This window comes from Capra hircus, chromosome 13 (genome assembly GCF_001704415.2).
Source record: "Capra hircus breed San Clemente chromosome 13, ASM170441v1, whole genome shotgun sequence".
NCBI lineage: Eukaryota > Metazoa > Chordata > Mammalia > Artiodactyla > Bovidae > Capra > Capra hircus.
The window spans coordinates 38,051,641-38,072,085 of record NC_030820.1 but is presented as its reverse complement, the minus strand read 5'-3'; the positions used below and the strand labels follow the sequence as shown (position 1 = coordinate 38,072,085).

Here is a 20,445-nt window from a genome sequence, read left to right as displayed (position 1 = left end):
GTGGTGACACAGGGAGAAGGATAGTGGGGTGAGTGAGAACGTGACGGATGAATCTATTGACCTGCTAAGATCCCTAACCGGGTGCCAACTCTGCGCTGTGCAGCTTGTTCAGCCAGGACCTGGATAAAGACAGAAAACCTCATCTGAGGATAACACGGAGCTGGAGGAGGAGCCAAGATGACATGGAAGCCCAAGAGGCCTGAGCCCAACAGGAACACGATTAAGTTCTTCACTGGGTACCTTCCACTGGCCAGACTCTGGTCACACGGGACAAACGTGGGGCTTTAGTTGCCTGCGGGCTGGTGCGAGCCACAGAAGAGATGCGGCCACTGCAGGAAAGTAGCTTCCAACGCACAGGGTGCCTGCTGTGCCCTTGAGAACAAGTGCAGCTCTGCCCACGGGAGAGACCAAGGCCTCTGGGCAGGGATGGCCTGATCTCAACAGACTTGAAGTGAGCTGCTGCGTGACCTTGGCGTGGCTTCTCTGCTCTCTCTGGTGCTCGGCGCCCACCTCCACTCAGGAAGTGTCTGTATTTGGTCTGTGTTTGTGTCACCAGAAGAGGTCTGTCTCCTATAAAGTAAATCACGGAAGGCAAGATTAAACGGCCCCTGCTACCCGGTGGCACCAGGCAGCGCTCTGTTTAAAGTCCCAGGCCCACAGTTTGCCAAGACCTCTCGGGAAAGCCGTACATGGTACGATTCTCTCCCATCCTCAGTCAAACCATGCTTTAGTGGACAATAAACAGCGAGTTTGATAAATAAGCAGCGAGGAGGAGTCGGACAGGTTGGGAGGGACATGAAGACTGGGTTTTACACTCTGTAAGCAGAGCTGCCCCTAGAATCTAATTTTAGCCACTTGTCTCACAGTAAGAGTTGGAAATGACCTTCAGCAGGAGAGTAGGCGCCTGGGGAAGGCAGGGATGAACAGCCTCTCTGAGGCAGTTGAGGATGTCGTGGGGTTTCTTCCTGAGCTTTCATGTTTCCATCCTAACCTCGCCTTGCGGTCAGACCTGACCCTCCAGCTAGCCGTTAAGTATGTACACGCACCTCTGCTGCTGCCTGGAGTTGAAAGCGACCTTCCAAGATGATGGAAAAGCACTCTTCCACCCGATGCTACAAAAGCAGCAAATATTTTCAGACATCTACCATCTTCCCTGCACACTGTGAGGGAGGGGAGATGTTTAAAAACACAGTTGGCTCTCCATATCTGAGGATGACCACTGCACAGAGGACCGACTGTCCCACATCATCTTACATAAGGGACTGGAGCACGTACTCTGGTCCTGGACTGTGATGAAAACAAACAAAGCTCTTCCCCCACACAAGCAGGCTCAGAACTTCTGCTCTAGGCTCCCAGCATCGCCACCCCCCGTTGCATGGTGTGGCTGCATCCATCAAGGCAGCATCTGTGTTAATGACACTTAAAACCCTTGTTCCACTTTTGTTTCTGACTCAGCATCTCTTTCACATCCTTCAGATATTCAGAGTCTTGGTTTTTTCCCCTTCGGCTCATCTCCCTTTATGGTTTTCAGATCCTTCATCGACTTGACCACATGCTACTGCTCACACTCAGGTTTGTCTGAGCTCCTCTGAGGTGGGATCTGGGAACTGGGTTGTGAGCAATGGGCCTCGTGTTTCATCACTATCCATATGTCAGGCACACAGGCTCTTCTGTCTGTACATACAGGCTGCAGCTCTTCACTCAGCACGAGCTGCTGGTGATCAAATGCTATGGCAGGAAACCCCTGACAGATCTGTTCAGCAAGTCCACTGCCCTACAACCGAGTCTACAAAACTGGAGATTCACACTGTAAAAGCCGACTTAGACAAGAGAAACAGGACAGTTTCCTGGACCTCAATGCCTGTGGGCTGGAGGAATGACCACAAACTGCATCTGGGTCACCAGGATTTCAAACCAAGAGGTTTACACCAATGCAGATTCAAATGGACCATCTGGATACTGAATAATCTGCACTGGGTCAGAATAAAGCAATTCAGCAAGCCCCTTTCCAACTCTGTGTTCCAAGTACTTGAATGTACAGAGGAGATGTGATCTGAGCTTTTCCCCCCCACTCATATTTTCCAGCTATGTTCTTATTTGAAGCAGACAACTGGATCAGAGTACAGCAGCTGAGAAATTATTATAAAGTCACAGAGTGTCAGCATTACCCATCTATGGCCTTATCATCCTAAATGCAACTCATCTCATCCGATCTCAGAAGCTAAGCAGAGTCGGGCTTGGTTAGGACTTGGATGGGAGATTGCCTGGGAATACCAGGTGCCATGAGCTTTTAGAAAAGTTTCAGCATCACCAAAATGCCAAGTAAGGATGTCTCTTCTATACTTAGGCAAGAAGTATTTCAAGAGAGGATAACTATATAAGCATTAGTATATTACAGATATGCTATATAAATGTATATTATGTATGGTAATATATTATTATTGATATCATATAATGTCTAAAAATGATCACTATTGTTGTACCACTAGATCAAACTTAACTGAGAAACACTTTACCAGACATGGTTCTTCCTTCACGTTGCTATGGGGACTTGTACACCCAGACAGCCATGTGGCTCCTGGGAAAAGGTCATCTGTGTGGTCTGGCGTGGTGGGGCTTCCCCCTGCTACATCCCAGAGGTGGATAAACCAGATACAGAGCGGCATGCACATGGTGTCAGTCACCTGGCCTTTCTGAAGAGGATTTCCTTCACAGGCACACTACCCTTTCCTGCTACTTAGTGTCCAAGGGAAATGGCACCAACTATAAATCACTACAGACAGGCTCTCACCATAGAAGCAGAAGCCTGTGTGCACGCTGAGGGAGGGCCCCCTACAAAAGGGTTATCTGAAAAGACATGTATGTATATGCAGAAGGGTCAGACATGTCATATTTCTATAAACACAATCCTTAAGAAGAAACATAGCAGAATTTGGCTAAGAATAAAGTGGTTTGTTGAGCTTTGGAGTTTATTTCTTTTTAGAAAAAAAGAGAAAATTTATAAGATGCAAAGGTCTCACATAATGTATTATCATGGACGACTGTTCTCTTTACATCCTAACATTAGCCCTGGCCTAGCCAGTGTTGGGAAAAACATGGACAGTGTGACCGCATTTGGGACCCATCATGGACACTCAGAAATACACCACAGGGTGAAAGGAGGACTCGATGACAAGTGATGTTGGGCCAGCCTGTTCCAAAAGCAAGCCGAGAATCAGAGGAACCAACGTGGCCTTCCTGAGGGGACCCTTGGGTGTGTTCCTTGCTGCCCTGTGCATGGGGCATCTTCCCCACCCTGGCAGCACCCATCTCCTCTATTAAGCCACAGCAGCAACAAAAAATGGTAACGCTCCTTTGGTGAGTTTTTTGTGTGTGTTTTTGTAGGTTCCCAGTTTCTTATTTCCATCTTCCTTTTCAGGATTCAGGTCCAAGTCTTTAAAGTAGTATAGGTGCCTAGCATCTTTCATGAATTTTTCAGGATCCAGTTCTGCCCAATGATAATGCACTAAAAAGAACAAAGATAAGACATATTACTCAGAAAGGTCCCAAAATTTGCTTTCAAATCATATTAAAATACATGACCAAGCATAACAAAAACAGCTGGAGATATCCTTTCAAGTTTATACAACAACAAGAGAACGATAGTGTTTTGTTTCACCTTACTGTGAGAAATGGGCCGTGTTGTCACGTATCAATCCTAATACCTCTCACCAAAGAGATGCCAATTTATCAGAACTTCATCCTTAGAGCTCAAAAAGACACCAACCAAGTATCTGGGAATTAAACAACATACTTCTGAATGGTCTTTGTATCCAAGGGAAGTCACATGGTAAATCAGAAAACATTTGAAAGTGAGTGAAAATACAACAATAAAAATTTGTGATATTCATCTATAGCAGTGATTAGAGGAAAATTCATAGGATCAAATGCTTATTACATTAGAAAATAAGAAAGCTTTCAAGTCAATAATTGGAGTTTCTATCTTAAGGAATTAAAAGAATAAAAGCAAAGTAAACCCAAAACAAGCAGGAGAAGGGGAATAACAAGAGCAGGAAGTAATGAAATTTCAAACAGAAAAGCAAAAGAGAAAATTTTTTAAAAAGATGAATAAAACTAATATACTTCTTGCTAGACTTATCAAGAAAAAAAGAGAAGAAACAAGTTATGAGTATCAGGAATCAAAGAGGCAACAGCAGAACATTTACAGACATTAAAAGAATAAAAAGGATGTATCGCGACATGCCCACAAATTAGACATGGATAAAATGGACAAATCTCTTGAAAAAAATACAAGGCTCATTTCCAAATACTTTTAACAATGAGGGAGGCAGAGGGATTAGGAGCCTAAAGAAAGCATAGGAACAGGGTACAAACTAAATGCTTGTTCTTGGGATATTTTTTATATTGCTCAAAGGAGGGTAGGTTCTTTAGTATAGAATGCCCAAGTGTCTTCCTTGGCAATTCTTAGAATTTCCTTTTGCAATTCTGAGCCTACAACAAAAGCCAGATGGTCATGCCAAGATTGATATGGCAGGCATTTGTCATCCAGTTTAGTTCAGTTCAGTCGCTCAGTCGTGCCTAACTCTTTGTGACCCCATGGACTATAGCACTCCAGGCCTCCCTGTCCCTCACCAACTCCTGGAGCTTGCTCAAACTCATGTCCATTGAGTCGATGATGCCATCCAGCCATTTCAGCCTCTGTTGTCCCCTCTCCTCCTGCCTTCAATCTTTCCCAGCGTCACGGTCTTTCAAATGAGTCAGTTCTTTGCATCAGGTGGCCAAAGTACTGGAGTTTCAGCTTCAGCATCAATCCTTCCAATGAATATTCAGGACTGATTTCCTTTAGGATTGACTGGCTGGATCTCCTTGCAGTCCAAGGGACTCTTAAGAGTCTTCTCCAGCGCCACAGTTCAAAAGCATCAATTCTTCAGTGCTCTTTATAAAGCACCAAAGACTTTATAAAGTTTTCTTCATAGTCCAACTCTCACATCTATACATGACTCCTGGAAAAACCATAGCTTTGACTAGATGGACCTTTGTTGGCAAAGTAATGTCTCTGCTTTTTAATATACTGCTTAGGTTGGTCATAGCTTTTCTTCCAAGGAGCAAGTGTCTTTTAATTTCATGGCTGCAGTCACCATCTGCAGTGATTCTGGAGCCCCAAAAAACAAAGTCTCTCACTGTTTCCATTGTTTTCCCATCTATTTGCCATGAACTGATGGGACTGGATGCCATAATCTTAGTTTTCTGAATGTTGAGTTTTAAGCCAACTTTTTCACTCTCCTCTTTCACTTTCATCAAGAGGTTCTTTAGTTCTTCACTTTCTGCCATAAGGGTGGTGTCACCTGTGTATCTGAGGTTATTGATATTTCTCCTGGCAATCTTGATTCCAGCGTGTGCTTCATCCAGCCTGGCATTTCTCATGATGTATTCTGCATAGAAGTTAAATAAGCAAGGTGACAATATACAGCCTTGACGTACTCCTTTCCCGATTTGGAACCAGTCTGTTGTTCCATGTCCAGTTCTGACTGCTGCTTCTTGATTTGTCATCCAAGTTTAACTAAATCCCAGACTTAACAGAGCAGCTTCTATCCCCTCAGATTTAAATTAATTGGATGAACTTCAGTAAAAGCAAAAGTACAGTAGTTTACACATGGAGATGCCACATGCTTCCAGCAGATGTACTCAATACAGGTCACACTCTTAGGAAAGGGTCATATTATGAGCAGATGTCTCAGTGGAATTATCAGCCTTCCATTCCAGAGCCCAGCTTGACACTGAAGTTCACAGGCCCACATGGGGAAGGCTTGTTTGAACTACAGCTTGTCCAAGTTCTTTAGGTCTATCTGGACACACAAGAGGAATCAAAATTTCCTCCAGGTCTACCCTCGTGCTCTGAAACCCACCTGCCACAGTTCTGCACTACATCGTAACCAATATCTGAAAAACCACAAAGGTAATACATAACTTAATTTCCAGAGACCATAATACTTCTATTTTATAGTCAAGAAAAGTAACCCACTTGCTCCTATATTACAATCAAGATATTAACCCAAACTTAAAAGCCTGGGCCTTCCAGTACCTCTTTTCTCACCTGCAATACTAGTAACTAAAATCCTGAAACTAGTTTCCATGTCCCATCTTTGGGGAACTCCACCTTCTTGGCATAGATTAAAACCTTTGTTTTTGAACCTAAAATGAGCTTTGGGATCCTGTTTGAATACATTATTATTTTACATTTACTACCATTAAATATTTTACATTTTAATGAACTGTGATAATAAATTTATGCTTCAAGCATCCAATGTGCAGATGAAAATGATATGGTTTCCTACACAAGAATAAATGATCCAGAAAGTGCTCATGATATTCTGCTTGATGGTAAACACAGGTCACATTATACCTACCGTATGTCTCCAACTTTGTAAACTTAGAAGCCATAGAATTTTCTGCTTAGAGAAAACATAAAAGCATTAAGAAGTGTCTAATAACTTGGCACCACTATTTCAAGACCTTATGAAAGAAGTTGCTGGGGTGGTTCTTCTTCACTGCCTTCAAATGCTAGGGGGTGGGAGAGAGTTCAGGGTCAGGAGCAAGGGCTCCTTCAACAGCCTGTATAAACCCTGAGTCTCTCAAAGATGCTGACTTCCAGCTGATCTGTTTCTGGTTTTAAGCCTTTTGAGCAACCAGAAGATATGCGTGCCAGAGTCAGAACATACACACCACAGACCTGCTCTCCAAACCACTGTCAAAAGAACCTAGTTTCATTTATTTTTATTTAGTTCTGGTCATGGCTGGAAACTAACATGAGCTCACTGACAAGAAAGCAGACTGTTCCATGAAAAACATAAGCTACTGGGAGGTCAGTGTTATCAATGAAGGATTCATGCAGCCTGTCTAGCATGTTAGGGACTCCAGTAAGGCCTGTGGCACGCTCTCAGAGCAGACATTCTTCCTGTGCATGAGTTCTGTGGGTCCTGGCTTGGCACTGAGAACATAGGGACAATGGTGTCATTTCTAACCGAGAAAGGAAAGCTTGGTGTCAACTAATAAGCCAAGCAGGGAAAAAATAAAACTGATGTCATCTGATCATGGAAGGAACAAACTCTGACAGCAGTTAGTTTTTATTTTTTGCCTTAAATTCTACCCCACCTATTTCTAATGCATACTTGTTCATATTTAACCACACCCACAGTGGCTCAGATGACGGTCTCAAAAACCTTAGTTTGATCCCTCTAAGCTAGTGCCACCCGAAAGAACTCTGTGCAGTGACAGACTGTTGTCTATCAACTCTGTGCAGCGTGGCAGCCACCAGCTGCATGTAGCCACTAAGCACTTGAAATGTGGCTACTGTGACTAAGGAAATTAAACTTTTTAAATTTTAATTAATTTGCATTTAATTATCCACAGGAAAGTAGTGTCGACTATATTATCACACTCCAGGTTATCAGCAAGCTTAGCTCTGCACTTGAGCAATAAGCAGAATCATTATTATGGTCAGAGTCTTACCGATTTGTTTCTAATAAATAAGGCAACTAAAGTGCAAGCCTGGGAAGGAAGTAAATCCAACCCCCCTGCCAGTAAAGTGACATAATATGCCTGCTCCTGTATAATATCTGCATCTTGTATAACAAAGGCCAGAACAACACTTGTGATTTGGGACCAATAACCTCCTCCCAGCAAGAGGAGAGAAAACAGGGAAGAAAATAACGCTGGAAGAAACACTCCTTAAAACTTCCCAGATGTATTGAAAGACATGCATTTATAGACTCCAGAAGTTCAGGAAATCCAAAGCAATCATTAGAATGAGGCTTAGATATTTAAAACAAGATGCTGGAATTGTCAGATAAGGAAAAGTAACTATGATTAATATGTTAAGGGCTCTACTGGGAAGAGTAGACAACACTCAAGAAAAGACGGGTAATGTATGTAGAGAGACAGAAAAGCTCCAGAAAGGATCAAAAGGAAAGGAAGAGGGCTTCCTGTGGGCTCATCAGCCCCAGGAGAAGTCAGTGGGCTTGAAGAAGGTCAACACAGACTTCCAAACTGAACTGCCAAGAGAGCGAGAAAGGAGTAGGGGGAAGAAAACTAACTGTCCAAGAACCTTGGGGAAACTGCACAAGGGGTAGCATACACAAAACCAAATTCCAGGAGGAGAAGGTGGAAAGAGCAGAGAAGTAATGATGGCCAGGAACAGCCCAGACACCAAATCATAGACCCAGGAAGCTCAGCATACCCATTAAGAACCGCACTGGGGCAGATCATACGTAAACTACAAAAAACGAAGAGAAAATCTTGAAAGAAGCTGTGGGTGGAGTGGGAGGAGAGGCACATGTTACTTGCAGCAGAACAAGGCTGTGAGTTACACAGGACTTCTCAGGAGAGACTATGCTAGCAAGGAGAGAGTGGAATGAGATATCTAAAATGTTCAAGCAAGAAAACCACCACCAATCTAGAATTCTATACCAAAAAAACTATCTTTCAAAAGTGAAAGGGAAACGAAGGCTTGGTTTGATCCACAAGAAACACTCATGGAAGTTCTCAGGCAGAAGGAGCACGACACAGGTCAGAAACCTGGATTCACATAATGAAAGGAAGTGTATCCCCTGACCAGGGATGGAGCCCATGCCGCGTGCAGTGGGAGCACAGAGCCCTACCCAGCAGGCTACCAGAGAAGTCCCCAGATCTGTTCTTTTTCTTATTCTTGGTTCATCTAAAAAAAAAGTATTTAAAGATAATAACAGGTAACAACTGACTCGATGGATGTGAGTCTGAATGAACTCTGGGAGTTGGTGATGGACAGGGAGGCCTGGCATGCTGTGATTCGTGGGGTCGCAAAGAGTCGGACACGACTGAGCGACTGAACTGAACTGAACTGAGTAGGTAACAATGCACTGGGCTGTGGAACACATGGAAGGTGACATGAGTGACACAGCATCGCCAGGGTCTGGGAGCCGTTTCCATGAGGCACCCGCGCAAATAAGGTGGCCAGGCTGTTTGAGGATGGGCTCAGATCAGTGAAAAATGTAGACTGAAAACTCTAGGGAAACCACTGGAAAAAGGTTGTTTAAAGTTAAAAAAAAATAAAATAAAAACACTATCGCAGGCACAGAGTATCTTATACCATGCAACACCAGCAAAGGGATGGGAAAGTAACAAGAATACTGACACAGGGAAGCAAAGTAACGTTCAGGAATGAGAGATCCCACCTTCACCAGGGAAACAGCAGCAAAAAGTGACGAGATAGCCTTCTACAGAGCATATACACAAACACACACACACAAACACAACTGCTCTAGCCCCTTAGAAAGAAATGTGCTCTGCCAGGACTCGTCTCACTATGCAGACAAAGGTTAAGTTGGAAAAGCACACGGATGGCAGCATTCAAAACACTTTCCTTGTCTGGTTTCAAGGGCTGAAACCTCAGGACAGAGATGCGGGTGTTGGTAGGGAGTGCCTCTCTCACACCCTCCCAGTGGCAGCTGGGTCGATGCTCAAATGAGGGAACACTGCAGCCTGTGGTTCCAAGTGGAAACCACACTCTTTTTCATGGGCAGCAGCCCTGATGCCTTTAGCCATGGGCCAGAAAGAGGGTAACTGAGCTGTGGCCTCACAGGAAACCTTGGATCCTCCCAGCACAGTGAGGAGCTTGAGGAACAGGACAGAGGACAAAAGAGGAGCTGATTTTAGCAGTTTCGTGTCCATTTGGTAAGAGAAGGAACATCTGCTGTATAACAGAGAGACGGTGACACCCTGGGAATGTCCTCTGAACCAAGGGGGTTTCAAAGAAACACTTGCCCAAGATCCTGCAGCCTCTCACTCCATCTTCTCTGGCCTTTTCTTTCTCTCTCAAGCCTCAGAAATTCAGAGCTGCTCCCCTTCAGGCCTGTGATGCTCCTGAGGGTACTTGTTTTTAAAGAAAAGTAAATGAAACCCACATCAAATGAAAACCACAGCTCCCCTCATTGTGGGGAGGTGGGGGGACTGTTTTCCTGTAGAGTAAGGTAGATGGCAAGGTCACCTTCCATCTGTCACCACCTGTCAGCTATAGCTCTTACAGACTTCTGGACACTGGGTGGTAGCTCTGGGAGGAGCGGCTGGGATGACACATTTCAGCAGAAGGGCAGCACAGGTCCACAGGCAGCAAACCCCCAATAGACCTGTGGAGACCCCTGTAGGGTCTACAAATCTGGAAGCGCCCCCTGGTCTTCGCCTGGTGTGGGTGTCTCAGAGGACCCCCCTCAATTCACACCTGCACCAGCCACAGGGTCTCTGCCACCATCTCCGGTGAGAGTAACTGCAGCTGGACACCCATCTTAAATGGTCAGGAAAGGAGGTTTCACTTCAGGCTCCTGGCCCAAAACCCAGTGGCTGCAGTTATATTCTTATAAATGTGGCTTCAACATCTTCATGGACCCGTCCACACTGCCTCAAGAGCCTCCATCCCATGCGCAGCAGCAGCTGGATTCTCAAAGCTCAGTGAGTCTGTCTCCTACGGTGCCAGCACCTGGGCCCCACATGCGGTCCTGAGGGACCCTGGCCAACCTGGCTACACCTTGGTCTCTAGCACCACAGATCCCTCAAGGCTCACCCAGACACCTGACGGAAGTCACAGCTGAGACCTGCGAGGCCTGTCAGTGCTCGTCAAGGGCTGAGGCCGTGAGACACCTCACTGCCTGGACGCAGCTGACCACTCAGCCTCTGGGGCTCTCCTCCCCTCCACTGAGAGCCACGGTCGGCCCAGGGGACCCAATGCAGCTCCTCTGCACCTTCCCAGGGCAGGCAAGACGGCCCCTCAGTGGCTCTGCCACGTCTTGGGGGCCACATCTTGCCAAGGGGACCTAGAGGCACCCTGCACAGCAGTCTTATCCACACGGGGTCCCCATCCACCCCGTCCGCTGGGTGTGGTGGCTCGTGCCTGCCTGCCTTTTCCACCATCGCTGAACTCCACTCACTTAGTTCACAGAAGAAAAACCAAGGAAGCAGAAATGACATAACTTACTCACTGTCACATGGAAACTGGTAGGATGCAGGTAAGAACCTGATGGAAGTTCTGAGTCACGGCTGGACTCACTTAATTAGCATAATCAGAAAACTAACTTCAAGAGCCGCCCTACACACTGCCTTTATGTGGCCATCATCCCCAGATTTAGGATTTCTGGACGGTCTGTAAGTCAGAGGTGGTAGCGGTATTTCTGACAACAAAACTGACCATATCAATGATGATCAAGTCCTCATCAGGTCTTGGAAGATGTGGGAATGGAAGTTTTACACATATATGCCACATAAAAGGTTACTGTGTGCTCATGAATACCAAACATTACTTATACACCAAATTTCAGGTTCAGAAGACTCCCTTCTGAGGACAGTGAAAAAGGTGGCTTAAAATGCAGTATTCAAAAAACAAAGATCATAGCATCCGGTCCCATCACTTTGTGGCAAATAGAAGGGGAAAAAGTGGAAGCAGTGTCTCGATTTTATTTTCTTGGGCTTCAAACTCACTGCAGATGGTGACTGCAGCCATGAAATTAAAAAACACTTGCTCCTTGATATGTGTTTTTTAAAGAAGAAAAGCTATGACCAACCTAGACAGCATATTAAAAAGCAGAGACATTACTTTGCCAACAAAGGTCTGTACAGTCAAAGCTATGGTTTTTCCAGTGGTCATGTACGGATATGAGAGTACCATAAAGCAGACTGAGCGCTGAAGAACTGGTGCTTTTGAACTGCGGGGCTGGAGAAAACTCTTGAGAGTCCCTTGGACGGCAAGAGATAAAACCAATCAATCCTAAAGGAAATCAACTCTGAACATTCACTGGAAGGACTGATGCCGAAGCTGAAGCTCCAATACTTTGGCCACCTGATGTGAAGAACTAACTCACTGGAGAAGACCCTGATGCTGGGAAACAGTGAAGGCAGGAGGAGAAGGGGATGACAGAGGATGAGATGGTTGGATGTCATCACCAACTCAATGGACATGAGTTTGAGCAAGCTCCAGGAGATAGTGAAGGACAGGGAAGCCTGGCATGCTGCAGTCCATAGGGGTCGCAGAGTTGGACACGACTGAGTGACTGAACAACAATGAAACTCATACCAGCTGGTTCAGTTCGTGAATAAAAACCAGTGGCTTTAGGTCAGAGCATCAAGATCCAGAACAAGGTGGGGTTTGTGATGCTGACAAATGAGGCCGAGCATGAAGGGACTCCCTTCCAACTTTGGCTTCATGTTCACATGAGTGTGTGACACATGTGAGCCCAGATCAGTGGACATGGCTGGGCTCCCCCCATAGTGACACTCCAACAAGACATGGAGCCTGGGCCAAGTCAACAGGACCTACAGAACTGACCATCCCACATGGCCCCCTCACAACATGGCTTAGCAAGCCCCACCTCTTCCGAGATCCCCGTCCTGCCTGTCTGCGAGCCAGCTCCACAGTGCCTGGCCACTCCTGTGGGCTCAGCTCACTGTCTCCGTGCTGGCAGCGGGCACCCTAATAGACATTCCACAGGCAGACCCCAGGCACCCCACTCCAGAGGCAGAAGCCATGTCCCAGGTGTTCTCTCACTATGTGGCATCTGCAGGGTGAACCCACAGGCGGACTTGATCTGCACCACAGTTTACAGGCCAAAGGCTCCGAACCACACACCCAGCCCTTGATCCCGTGCATTCTGCGGCTGCCTCCCCACTGGGCTGTCACCTCCAGCCCGCTCCCTAGGGCTGCTGGGTCACCTTTCTAAACTGGAACCTGTGTCCCTTGTGCACCTGACAGCTCTCAGAGCCCCCTTGGGGCACCAGGACAGAACCCAGGTGGCTCAGACCCGCCCCCCAGACTCAGCATGGCCTGGACTGTTCTGAGCCCCTGCCTCAGACAAGCATCCAATAGCAGCCGATGTGCCTGCTCTCCAGCCTCTGCCCACCTGTCCAGGCCGCCCCAACACGCACACCTGCTCTCCTCTTAGCTGGGCAGCTCGTGCCCTTGCCCCCTTTGCCCCATTTCCACCAGCCCCTCAAGGTCCTGCCCCTCAACCCCTCATTCCCTGGAGTCTCGCTCGCATCCCTCCACACCCCCACGCCAGTGTGCTGGCTGACGTGGCCAGACGGTTCCCATGCTTCTCCCTGCACCAGTGAATGCTGGCAAGCGACGTGTTCACAGGGAATCAAGCTAGCCAAGGGCCATCAGGCAGCAGGGACATCGAGCCCATGACCTTTAGGCAGGGAGTTGGACCCAAAGCTACAGGGAACTCCCTGGAACATGAGCGGGCAGTGCCAGGAGGGTGCAGTGAAGGACGACAGGTGAGAGGCTGCACAGGGTGCTGGCTGCAACTCCCCCACACAGAAAGCTCCCAAGAGGAAAGTGTGGAAGTGGGAGCTCAAGTCTGGAACACTCTAGTAGCATTAAGAACCGCAGCGGTCAGCTGATGTGGGTGCATCTCAGCTCTTCTCTCCATCCTGGAGGGCAGCAGGATTTAAGGCGACCACAAGCGAATGTCCATAAAGCAAACTGTCCCAAGCTATCCCGTCCTCCATCCTTGACCAGTGCCCCCACATAAGAAGACCACGCAGCCCGAGGAGGCCACCCTACCTGCGTCCAGCCCACCTACGGCTCCCGCTCCGAGGACACGTCCCCCTCGGCCCCACTGCTGGCGCTGCGGTCTTCCTTGCGGGGAGCGCTTCTCTCTTTGCTTGACTCAGAAGGCCCTTTGGCTCTGGTTTTTTCTTTCCTCTGCTGCTGCTTTTCAAGCTTTGACAGCTGGTTATTAAAAAAAGAAAGAAAGAAAGAATTATTTTACAAATGTAAACTCATACCTGTATGTCCAAAACACCAATGACCTCACACGCAGCAACCACGGGCATGATTTCTATCTGATAATGTGGGGTATCGCATTGGCTCTGACACACCAGATCCCATAGCCACTGTCCATCCATCTGACACCAGATGCATCAGGTGTGTGATCTCCGTCAGACCCTCCCCACAGCTCAGCCTGTCCCGAGGTGTGTGGGAAGGGTCCACTCACAGGCTGCTCTGACAGGCTGAGCAGGAGAGGCTTTTAGTCTAGTTTACAGTTTAGCTATTTTTTTTCTTTCATGGCTCTATAGCTTTTTCTCACAGGCAGGTTGTTAAAGAGTGATAAGCTCTTTAGATAAGCTCACTCTCCTATTTGCTGAAGGTAAGAGAAGCTGTGACACAAAGCATGTAGACATCCCCTTGGCTCTCGGTTTGTCCTGAGACTCATCCGTGGTCCAGGCCCTGTTGTTCGCAGCAGGCTGCATGGTGGCTACCTAGAGATGCTGCCACGGGGCCCTTGCACATGTCCCCCAGGCCACCTGAGGCCACCCGAGGCCACTTCTGCCCTTCTGGGTGCCTCCCCAGCTTGTTCAGAGACCACAACCAGACAGTGGGAAGACAGATCTGCTGAAACTCTTGAGCAACGCCCAGCACTCCAGAAAGGCATGCTGAGAGAAACTCATCTGAGGAGATGGACCAAGCTGTGGCCAGAGGATTTTCTTGGACCAGAAGAGCCATCTGTGACAAAGCCTGACAGACGGCAACACCCAGGTTCACAGCTTCCCAGGCCAAGTCTGCAAACATTTTGCTGGTCACATGGAAAAGGGGGAACCTGAAGGGCTGGCTGCTCCCCACTGGTCTCTGCCCCAAGCCCAGAGACATGAAGAAAAGTCACTGTAAGCAACCTGCCAGATACTTACTTTACTATTCTTAGACTCTGAGCTAAACCTTTAGACAGATCAACAATCAGCAGCTTTCAATTTGGTCCAGAAAACCAAATTTAGTACTGGTTGACTTAATATTCTCTCTCCCCCTACTCCCATTCCAGGTGCCTGAACAACTGCAGTAAATAGCCGGGTTGGTTAAGTAGGGAATTCAATTTTGTGAACAAAGGCTTCTCTCCCCCATTGACCTGGTGACTCTTCCCAGAAAGCTCTCTGGGATAAACTCCCTCTCGTGTGCACAGGAAAGGCTCCCTGGCATGTGCACTGTGGTATTAATGTATCAGCAAGAACCTAGAAACAACCCAGATGTCCACCAACAGGAAGACAGATAATTAGAACGTGGCACAGTCATATAGAGTGATCCTCTAGAGCAGATGGACACAGATCAACATAAGTCTTTAAACCCAGTTTATAGTCAATACAAACCAATGTCAGTTTCAGAAGCCTTAATGGCAGGATTTCAGCAGATGTAAGAGGGGCTTGGAGAGTACAAACCAAAGTCAGTTCACTAGTTAACTTTGGGGAGAAAGAGTAGAGCGTGGTATCACAGTAGAATGAATACATACAGGCTCCGACTGTAATCGTTGGCTTAACTTCTATAAAAACAAAACCAGCTCTAGAACAGGGCTGCTGACCACTGCCAGACATGAAATGCTTGCTACTGGCACTCAGACCAGGACTGATAAGATTCATGCAAGGACATAAATGAACACATGGCTTCCTTCGTCTGCAAAGTCTGACTGTGAAGAAATACCACCGCTGAACTATGTGCTTAGAAGCCATGCTGAGCTCCTCCAGCCCGAGCTCTATGACCTGCCGTGGCCTGGTAACAAACAGCTCAAGGACAGATGCTGTGAGCAGGATGGTTTCAGGCAGAGAAGACACAAGCAAGTATTTTTTATTATTATTAAGATATAATTGGCAGACATTATATTAGTTTTAGGTATAATGCCAAAACAAGGTTAGCATTTTACACACCTGAGTAAAGGCTACACAGAGCTCCTTGCCCTCTGTCCTTCTGCACTGTTTCCATAAATGATTATTTTTTTCTCTGTGCTTTTCTACCACAGACGCGGGAGGAACATCCTTCATCAAGATGCCATCTGGGCTTCCCCAGAGGCTCAATGGGTAAAGAATCGGCCTGCCAATGAAGGAGACATGGGTTGATCCCTGGGTCAGGAAGATCCCCTGGAGAAGGAAAAGGCAACCCATTCCAGTATTCTTGCCTGGAAAATTCCATGGACAGAGGGAGCCTGGTGGGCTACAGTCCAGAGGGTCAGAAAAGTCAAACACAACTGACTAACTAGGCGTGTGCACACACGCATACACACACAAGACGCCAGCCTTCCTTCCTCGTTTCTCTTTTGGCGCTCTTTCCTCTATGAAATGATTAGGACAGGAAATGGGGCCCATCTGTCTAGTTCTTTTTCCTGTAAAATGATCTTGGATGCACAATATGAATGTATATAACCATACTGAACTATACACTTTAAAATGGGCAGGATGTTAAATTTTATGTTCTGTGTATCTTACAACTAAAATAATTTTTACTGAGACATAATTGACATATAACATTGTATCAGTTTCAGGTGTACAATGTGATTCTGTATTTGTATATAGTGCAAAATGATCATCACAGTAAGTCTAATTACCATCCACCACCAAAAAAATGTTTAACGACCTTAGAAAACATGTTGGCAATCCATATGAGACCCCCTTCCTTTTTTATTTTTCATGTCCTTAGGTTATGGAATCCAAACATCCAGAAATCAACATTCAGCAGTGAACTGTGATAAGCCTCTGCCAGCAGTTTATGTTCACATCAGTGTCTGTATGCACGCTGACACATGTGTGTTCTACATATCCATGTCTGCAGGCAGATGGATACTTATACATACCTATATAACTGTGAATATGTTCCAAGCTAGCCTCTGAGAAAGCATGATTTTTATTCCCCAAAGAGGACCTCTTGGTTTTGGTTCCCCTCTTTAGCGGTAAATATAAAACAATGTGGCCATCTCCTATGACACAAGCAGACCAAGGCTCTGCGATGCTGAGAGTCCATTATATACAAAGGCTTGTTTGTGATCCTGTTATCTGCCTCCCACTCTTTAACACTGTGGAGAAACCAGATCTTGGCCGGATGACAGGGAACAATTCCCAGTAGAAGCAGGCTTCCTAAGGGTCCTCAGGTCCCCACATCACCCATTCAATTCTGCACTGACCCAGGGGTGCCATCAACGCCGAGCAAAAATGTGGGAGCATCCGCTTGACCTTCCACCCTAGTCCTGTGCCCGCCGCCCTGGACCAAGCTTGTGGATCACGTGTGACAATTACTGAAGCAACAGGCACAGCCCGACTTTCTGTAAAGGATGTGATGCTGACTCTTTCATTATTTATTTTAAAACAACCCCGACCACACATGGCTCCATGCCTCAGAGTAAAAGTTCTCTGTGAGAACATTGTGAACTAACCTAATAAATTTAAGCCTTTTCTTGGAGAAACTTGGAATCCAATGCAGCCAGAATGTGGAATTTACATCTCAAGGCAAGAAAGCAGTGGATTTTTTTTTTTTTTTTGAGGAAACAAATGAGAAAGAAAAAGAAGAAAAGGGTGCTGCGTACAGACTCCTGTAGCACGCCATGGCTTTCAAGTTAATCAGGACACAAACGTCAAGGAAAATACAAACCACGACAGGTCTGTGGGGACACAACCTACAACAGCGTGATGGAGGGCTTTTGCTTTTTGTTTCTGTGTTTTTTCATTTTTAAAGATTTTCTATTTTATTTTTGGCTGTGCTGGATCTTCGTTTCTGGTGGGGGTTCTCTGGTTGAGTTGAGGGGGACTCTTGGCTGTGTACAGTGGCTTCCCTTGCCGCAGAGCACAGGCTCCAGGCATGCACGCTGCAGCAGCTGCAGCTCATGGGCTCAGCAGTTGTGGTGCATTGGCTTTGCTGCCCCGTGGCATGTGGGATCTTCTCAGACCAGGGATGAAACCTGCGTCCCTTGCATTGGCAGGTGGATTCTTAACCACTGGGCCATCAGGGAAGCCCTGTTTGCTTTTTTTTTTTTTTTTCCCAATCATCTGAGAGGGTCCATATTGCAAAGCAGTTTGCAAACCATACAGGCTCTAGTGTCTCAAAGTGAAACCCAAACCTTCCAAGACATCCCCAGGGGCCAGGTAACCGTCCCGAGGTCGGCCCATTCCTCTTACGCTGCATCTCTGTAGCAAAGAATAGAGGATTGGACTATCTAGACCCAAACCTTCCTGACTCACGCTTAAATCCACTGACAAAAGAAAGCTTTCTTTTTAATCAAGATGATCATGCTCTAAGTGCCTCACATACAAATAAGCTGGCTGAACACAAAGGTCACAATGCTTCATCACAGGGCCCGCAAACGTGATCATGATCTGAGGCACCAGGCAAGAGAATGAGTGAAGTGACCACACATGAGACATCAGGGCAGGGCAGAGACTGCGGCCACACCACAGAGGACAAGCTCCCTAAGCCCTACCAGGGCAGTCACATTCTGCTTTCAAGCATGCGTCTAGGCAAAGGTAGGCTCCTGGCTTTGCACCTCTGCCCAATTGATCCCAATTGCTCTGAACAGCCCACTAACAGGTGTGTCCTTATCAGCATCCCCTGGAGAAACCACACTGGTGGCCTGAGCTACAGTCACCATCCAGTCCCTCCTCTTCCCTCTACTCAGAAGTGGCCCTGAGCCTGCTGTCACACGGGCCTGAGCCACAGTCACGAGGACCTAAGGGAGCTCCAGGGGGCTTCAGAGGACTATTTTGCTCCCAAATAAACACAAGTGCATGAGACTTCGCAGAATGGAGGCAGTACTCAGAATGAGGAGGGGGCGTCTGGGGGACACAGAAGCCCTGAGGAGGGGCAGGAGCAGGGCCAAGCCAGAGGAATCAGCCGTCCTCTTGGAGGGGGCCAGAGATCACTAAGTTCCTCACTGTTTCAGCTACATGTGGGAACGGCTGGAGCACGACCAGCTGACAGCAAAGCATCTCATCACACACCCGTCGAAGTAAAGGAGAAATGGACCTTCAGGGGGTGAGGCTTGCTCAGGGGTCGTCCACAGGATGCAAGAGGCAGACACAGGACCACACCCCAGTCCTCTAGACACCAAACTCTACATTCTCTCCAGCGAGTCATGTGGCCTTCCTGCTTAATCTATAAGCTTCAGTTCAGAAATTTATGAGCACTGGCTACAAGTCACACCCTGTCCAAGGTGCCAGGAACACAGGGGAGAACCAGACATAGCCCTGGCTTTCTGGGCCGAATGTCCACCACACAAATAACTGGCGATCCCCACTCTAGCCTGGTCCTATTCTCAGCCCTGGGTGCGCATAAAAGGAACTATTACCAACCCGTTTTGAAGTGGAGAAGCTTACAGCACTGGCGACCCTAGCATCCTGCCCGAAGCTCATGGCAGGCCAAGCGGCTACCCTCCTTTGCACTCAGCCTCGCAGATGGAGACACACAGGGACCTTGGGGCCATTTCCTTTTGACAAATGAAAACAAAACCAGCCCTGACCCAGATCCTGCTCCTTAGTGGTTCAGCAAAAAGCCACTGCAGGACCTCAGTGTGACTGGATGTTTCTACCTGTGGCTGAAAAATCGGAAGGACCAAACCTAAGGTGACTGAACTGGATACTCGGCTAACAGGAAGCAGGATGGGGAAGCCTCCAGAGCACGAGGACCTGGAGGAGTGCTTCGAGGTCACTGGTACTGACCTCAGGAGAGGCCTGAAGGCCCATCAGCAGCAGTAGGAGAGGTGGGCCAGGGTGAGGGAGGCAAGTGTGGCTCCAGCCTGTCCACTGATAAACAGGGGCCATGAGCAAGGGGCAGCCCCAGAGGCAGCCAGCACCAGGGAATGAGGGGTGGCCAGTGTGCGGTGAGCTGGTGGGGTACAGGCCCTCAAGTTCGGGGAAGGCTGGATGGAAGCAGAGCTGAGGGTGGGGCGGGAGTCCCTGGAGGGAGGGGAAGGTGTGCCCACTCTGGGCAGCACTGCCTCTGTATTCATCTTCACTACAGGACATTCACAGGGGAGGGTGCAGGCCCCCCCAGCATGAGGCGACTAAACCAGAAGGTCAAGGGCTGCAGAGGATGAGGCTGAGGAGCGAGAGGCCAAGGGAAGTCAAGGCTGAGCCAGGAGTAGCCGAGAGAGGGAGAGCAAGGCATGGTCAGGACTCAGGACATTCCCTGGCTGGGATCAGAGGTGGGACAAGATGCTGCTGGGGTAACCATCACCCAAGACAGAGGTGGAGACCTCTGCCAGCTGATTGGAGGGCTGGGGCATGTGGGAGCCCCGAGTCACCAGAGATGGAGACAGCCATGGTGGTGGGCAGTCCACCACTCGCTGCTGAAACATCTTTAAAGGCGGATCCCTTCAGCCTGTGGAACAATCCAGTGGACAGTGACATAAAACACGAGATGAAGGAGCACCCCCAGGCTGCTGCAGACACCAGCCACTCCAGGACTCGCACCGTGGTCCATGCAGTCAGAATTCCAGCCGCCTTGAGATTCTGCTCTTTCCAGGGAAGCTGAGCGGAAGGCGTGGCTCTGCGGCTGGGGACACCAGTCCAGGCTGGGAGGGTGTGAGAGGGGACACAGAGACGTGTGTCTGCTGCTACCACCACACGCCCGCCTCTCTCGGGAACGCCCTACCACCCAGCTGACAGGCGCGAGCAGCCGTGTTG

The 20,445-nt window shown here is 47.8% G+C and overlaps 1 protein-coding gene across 1 annotated transcript in view; it reads right to left on the bottom strand.

The window, feature by feature from the left end:
* DTD1 (D-tyrosyl-tRNA deacylase 1) overlaps window positions 2,946–20,445 on the bottom strand; it is a 75,807-nt gene continuing 58,307 nt past the window's right edge. Inside the window, exons 5-6 of the mRNA XM_018057245.1 lie at window positions 13,583–13,750; window positions 2,946–3,505 (exon numbers count right to left, since the gene is read on the bottom strand). Coding sequence (XP_017912734.1) covers window positions 13,598–13,750 — 153 coding nt within the window. The 3' untranslated portion in view covers window positions 2,946–3,505; window positions 13,583–13,597. The remainder of the gene's footprint in view (window positions 3,506–13,582; window positions 13,751–20,445) is intronic.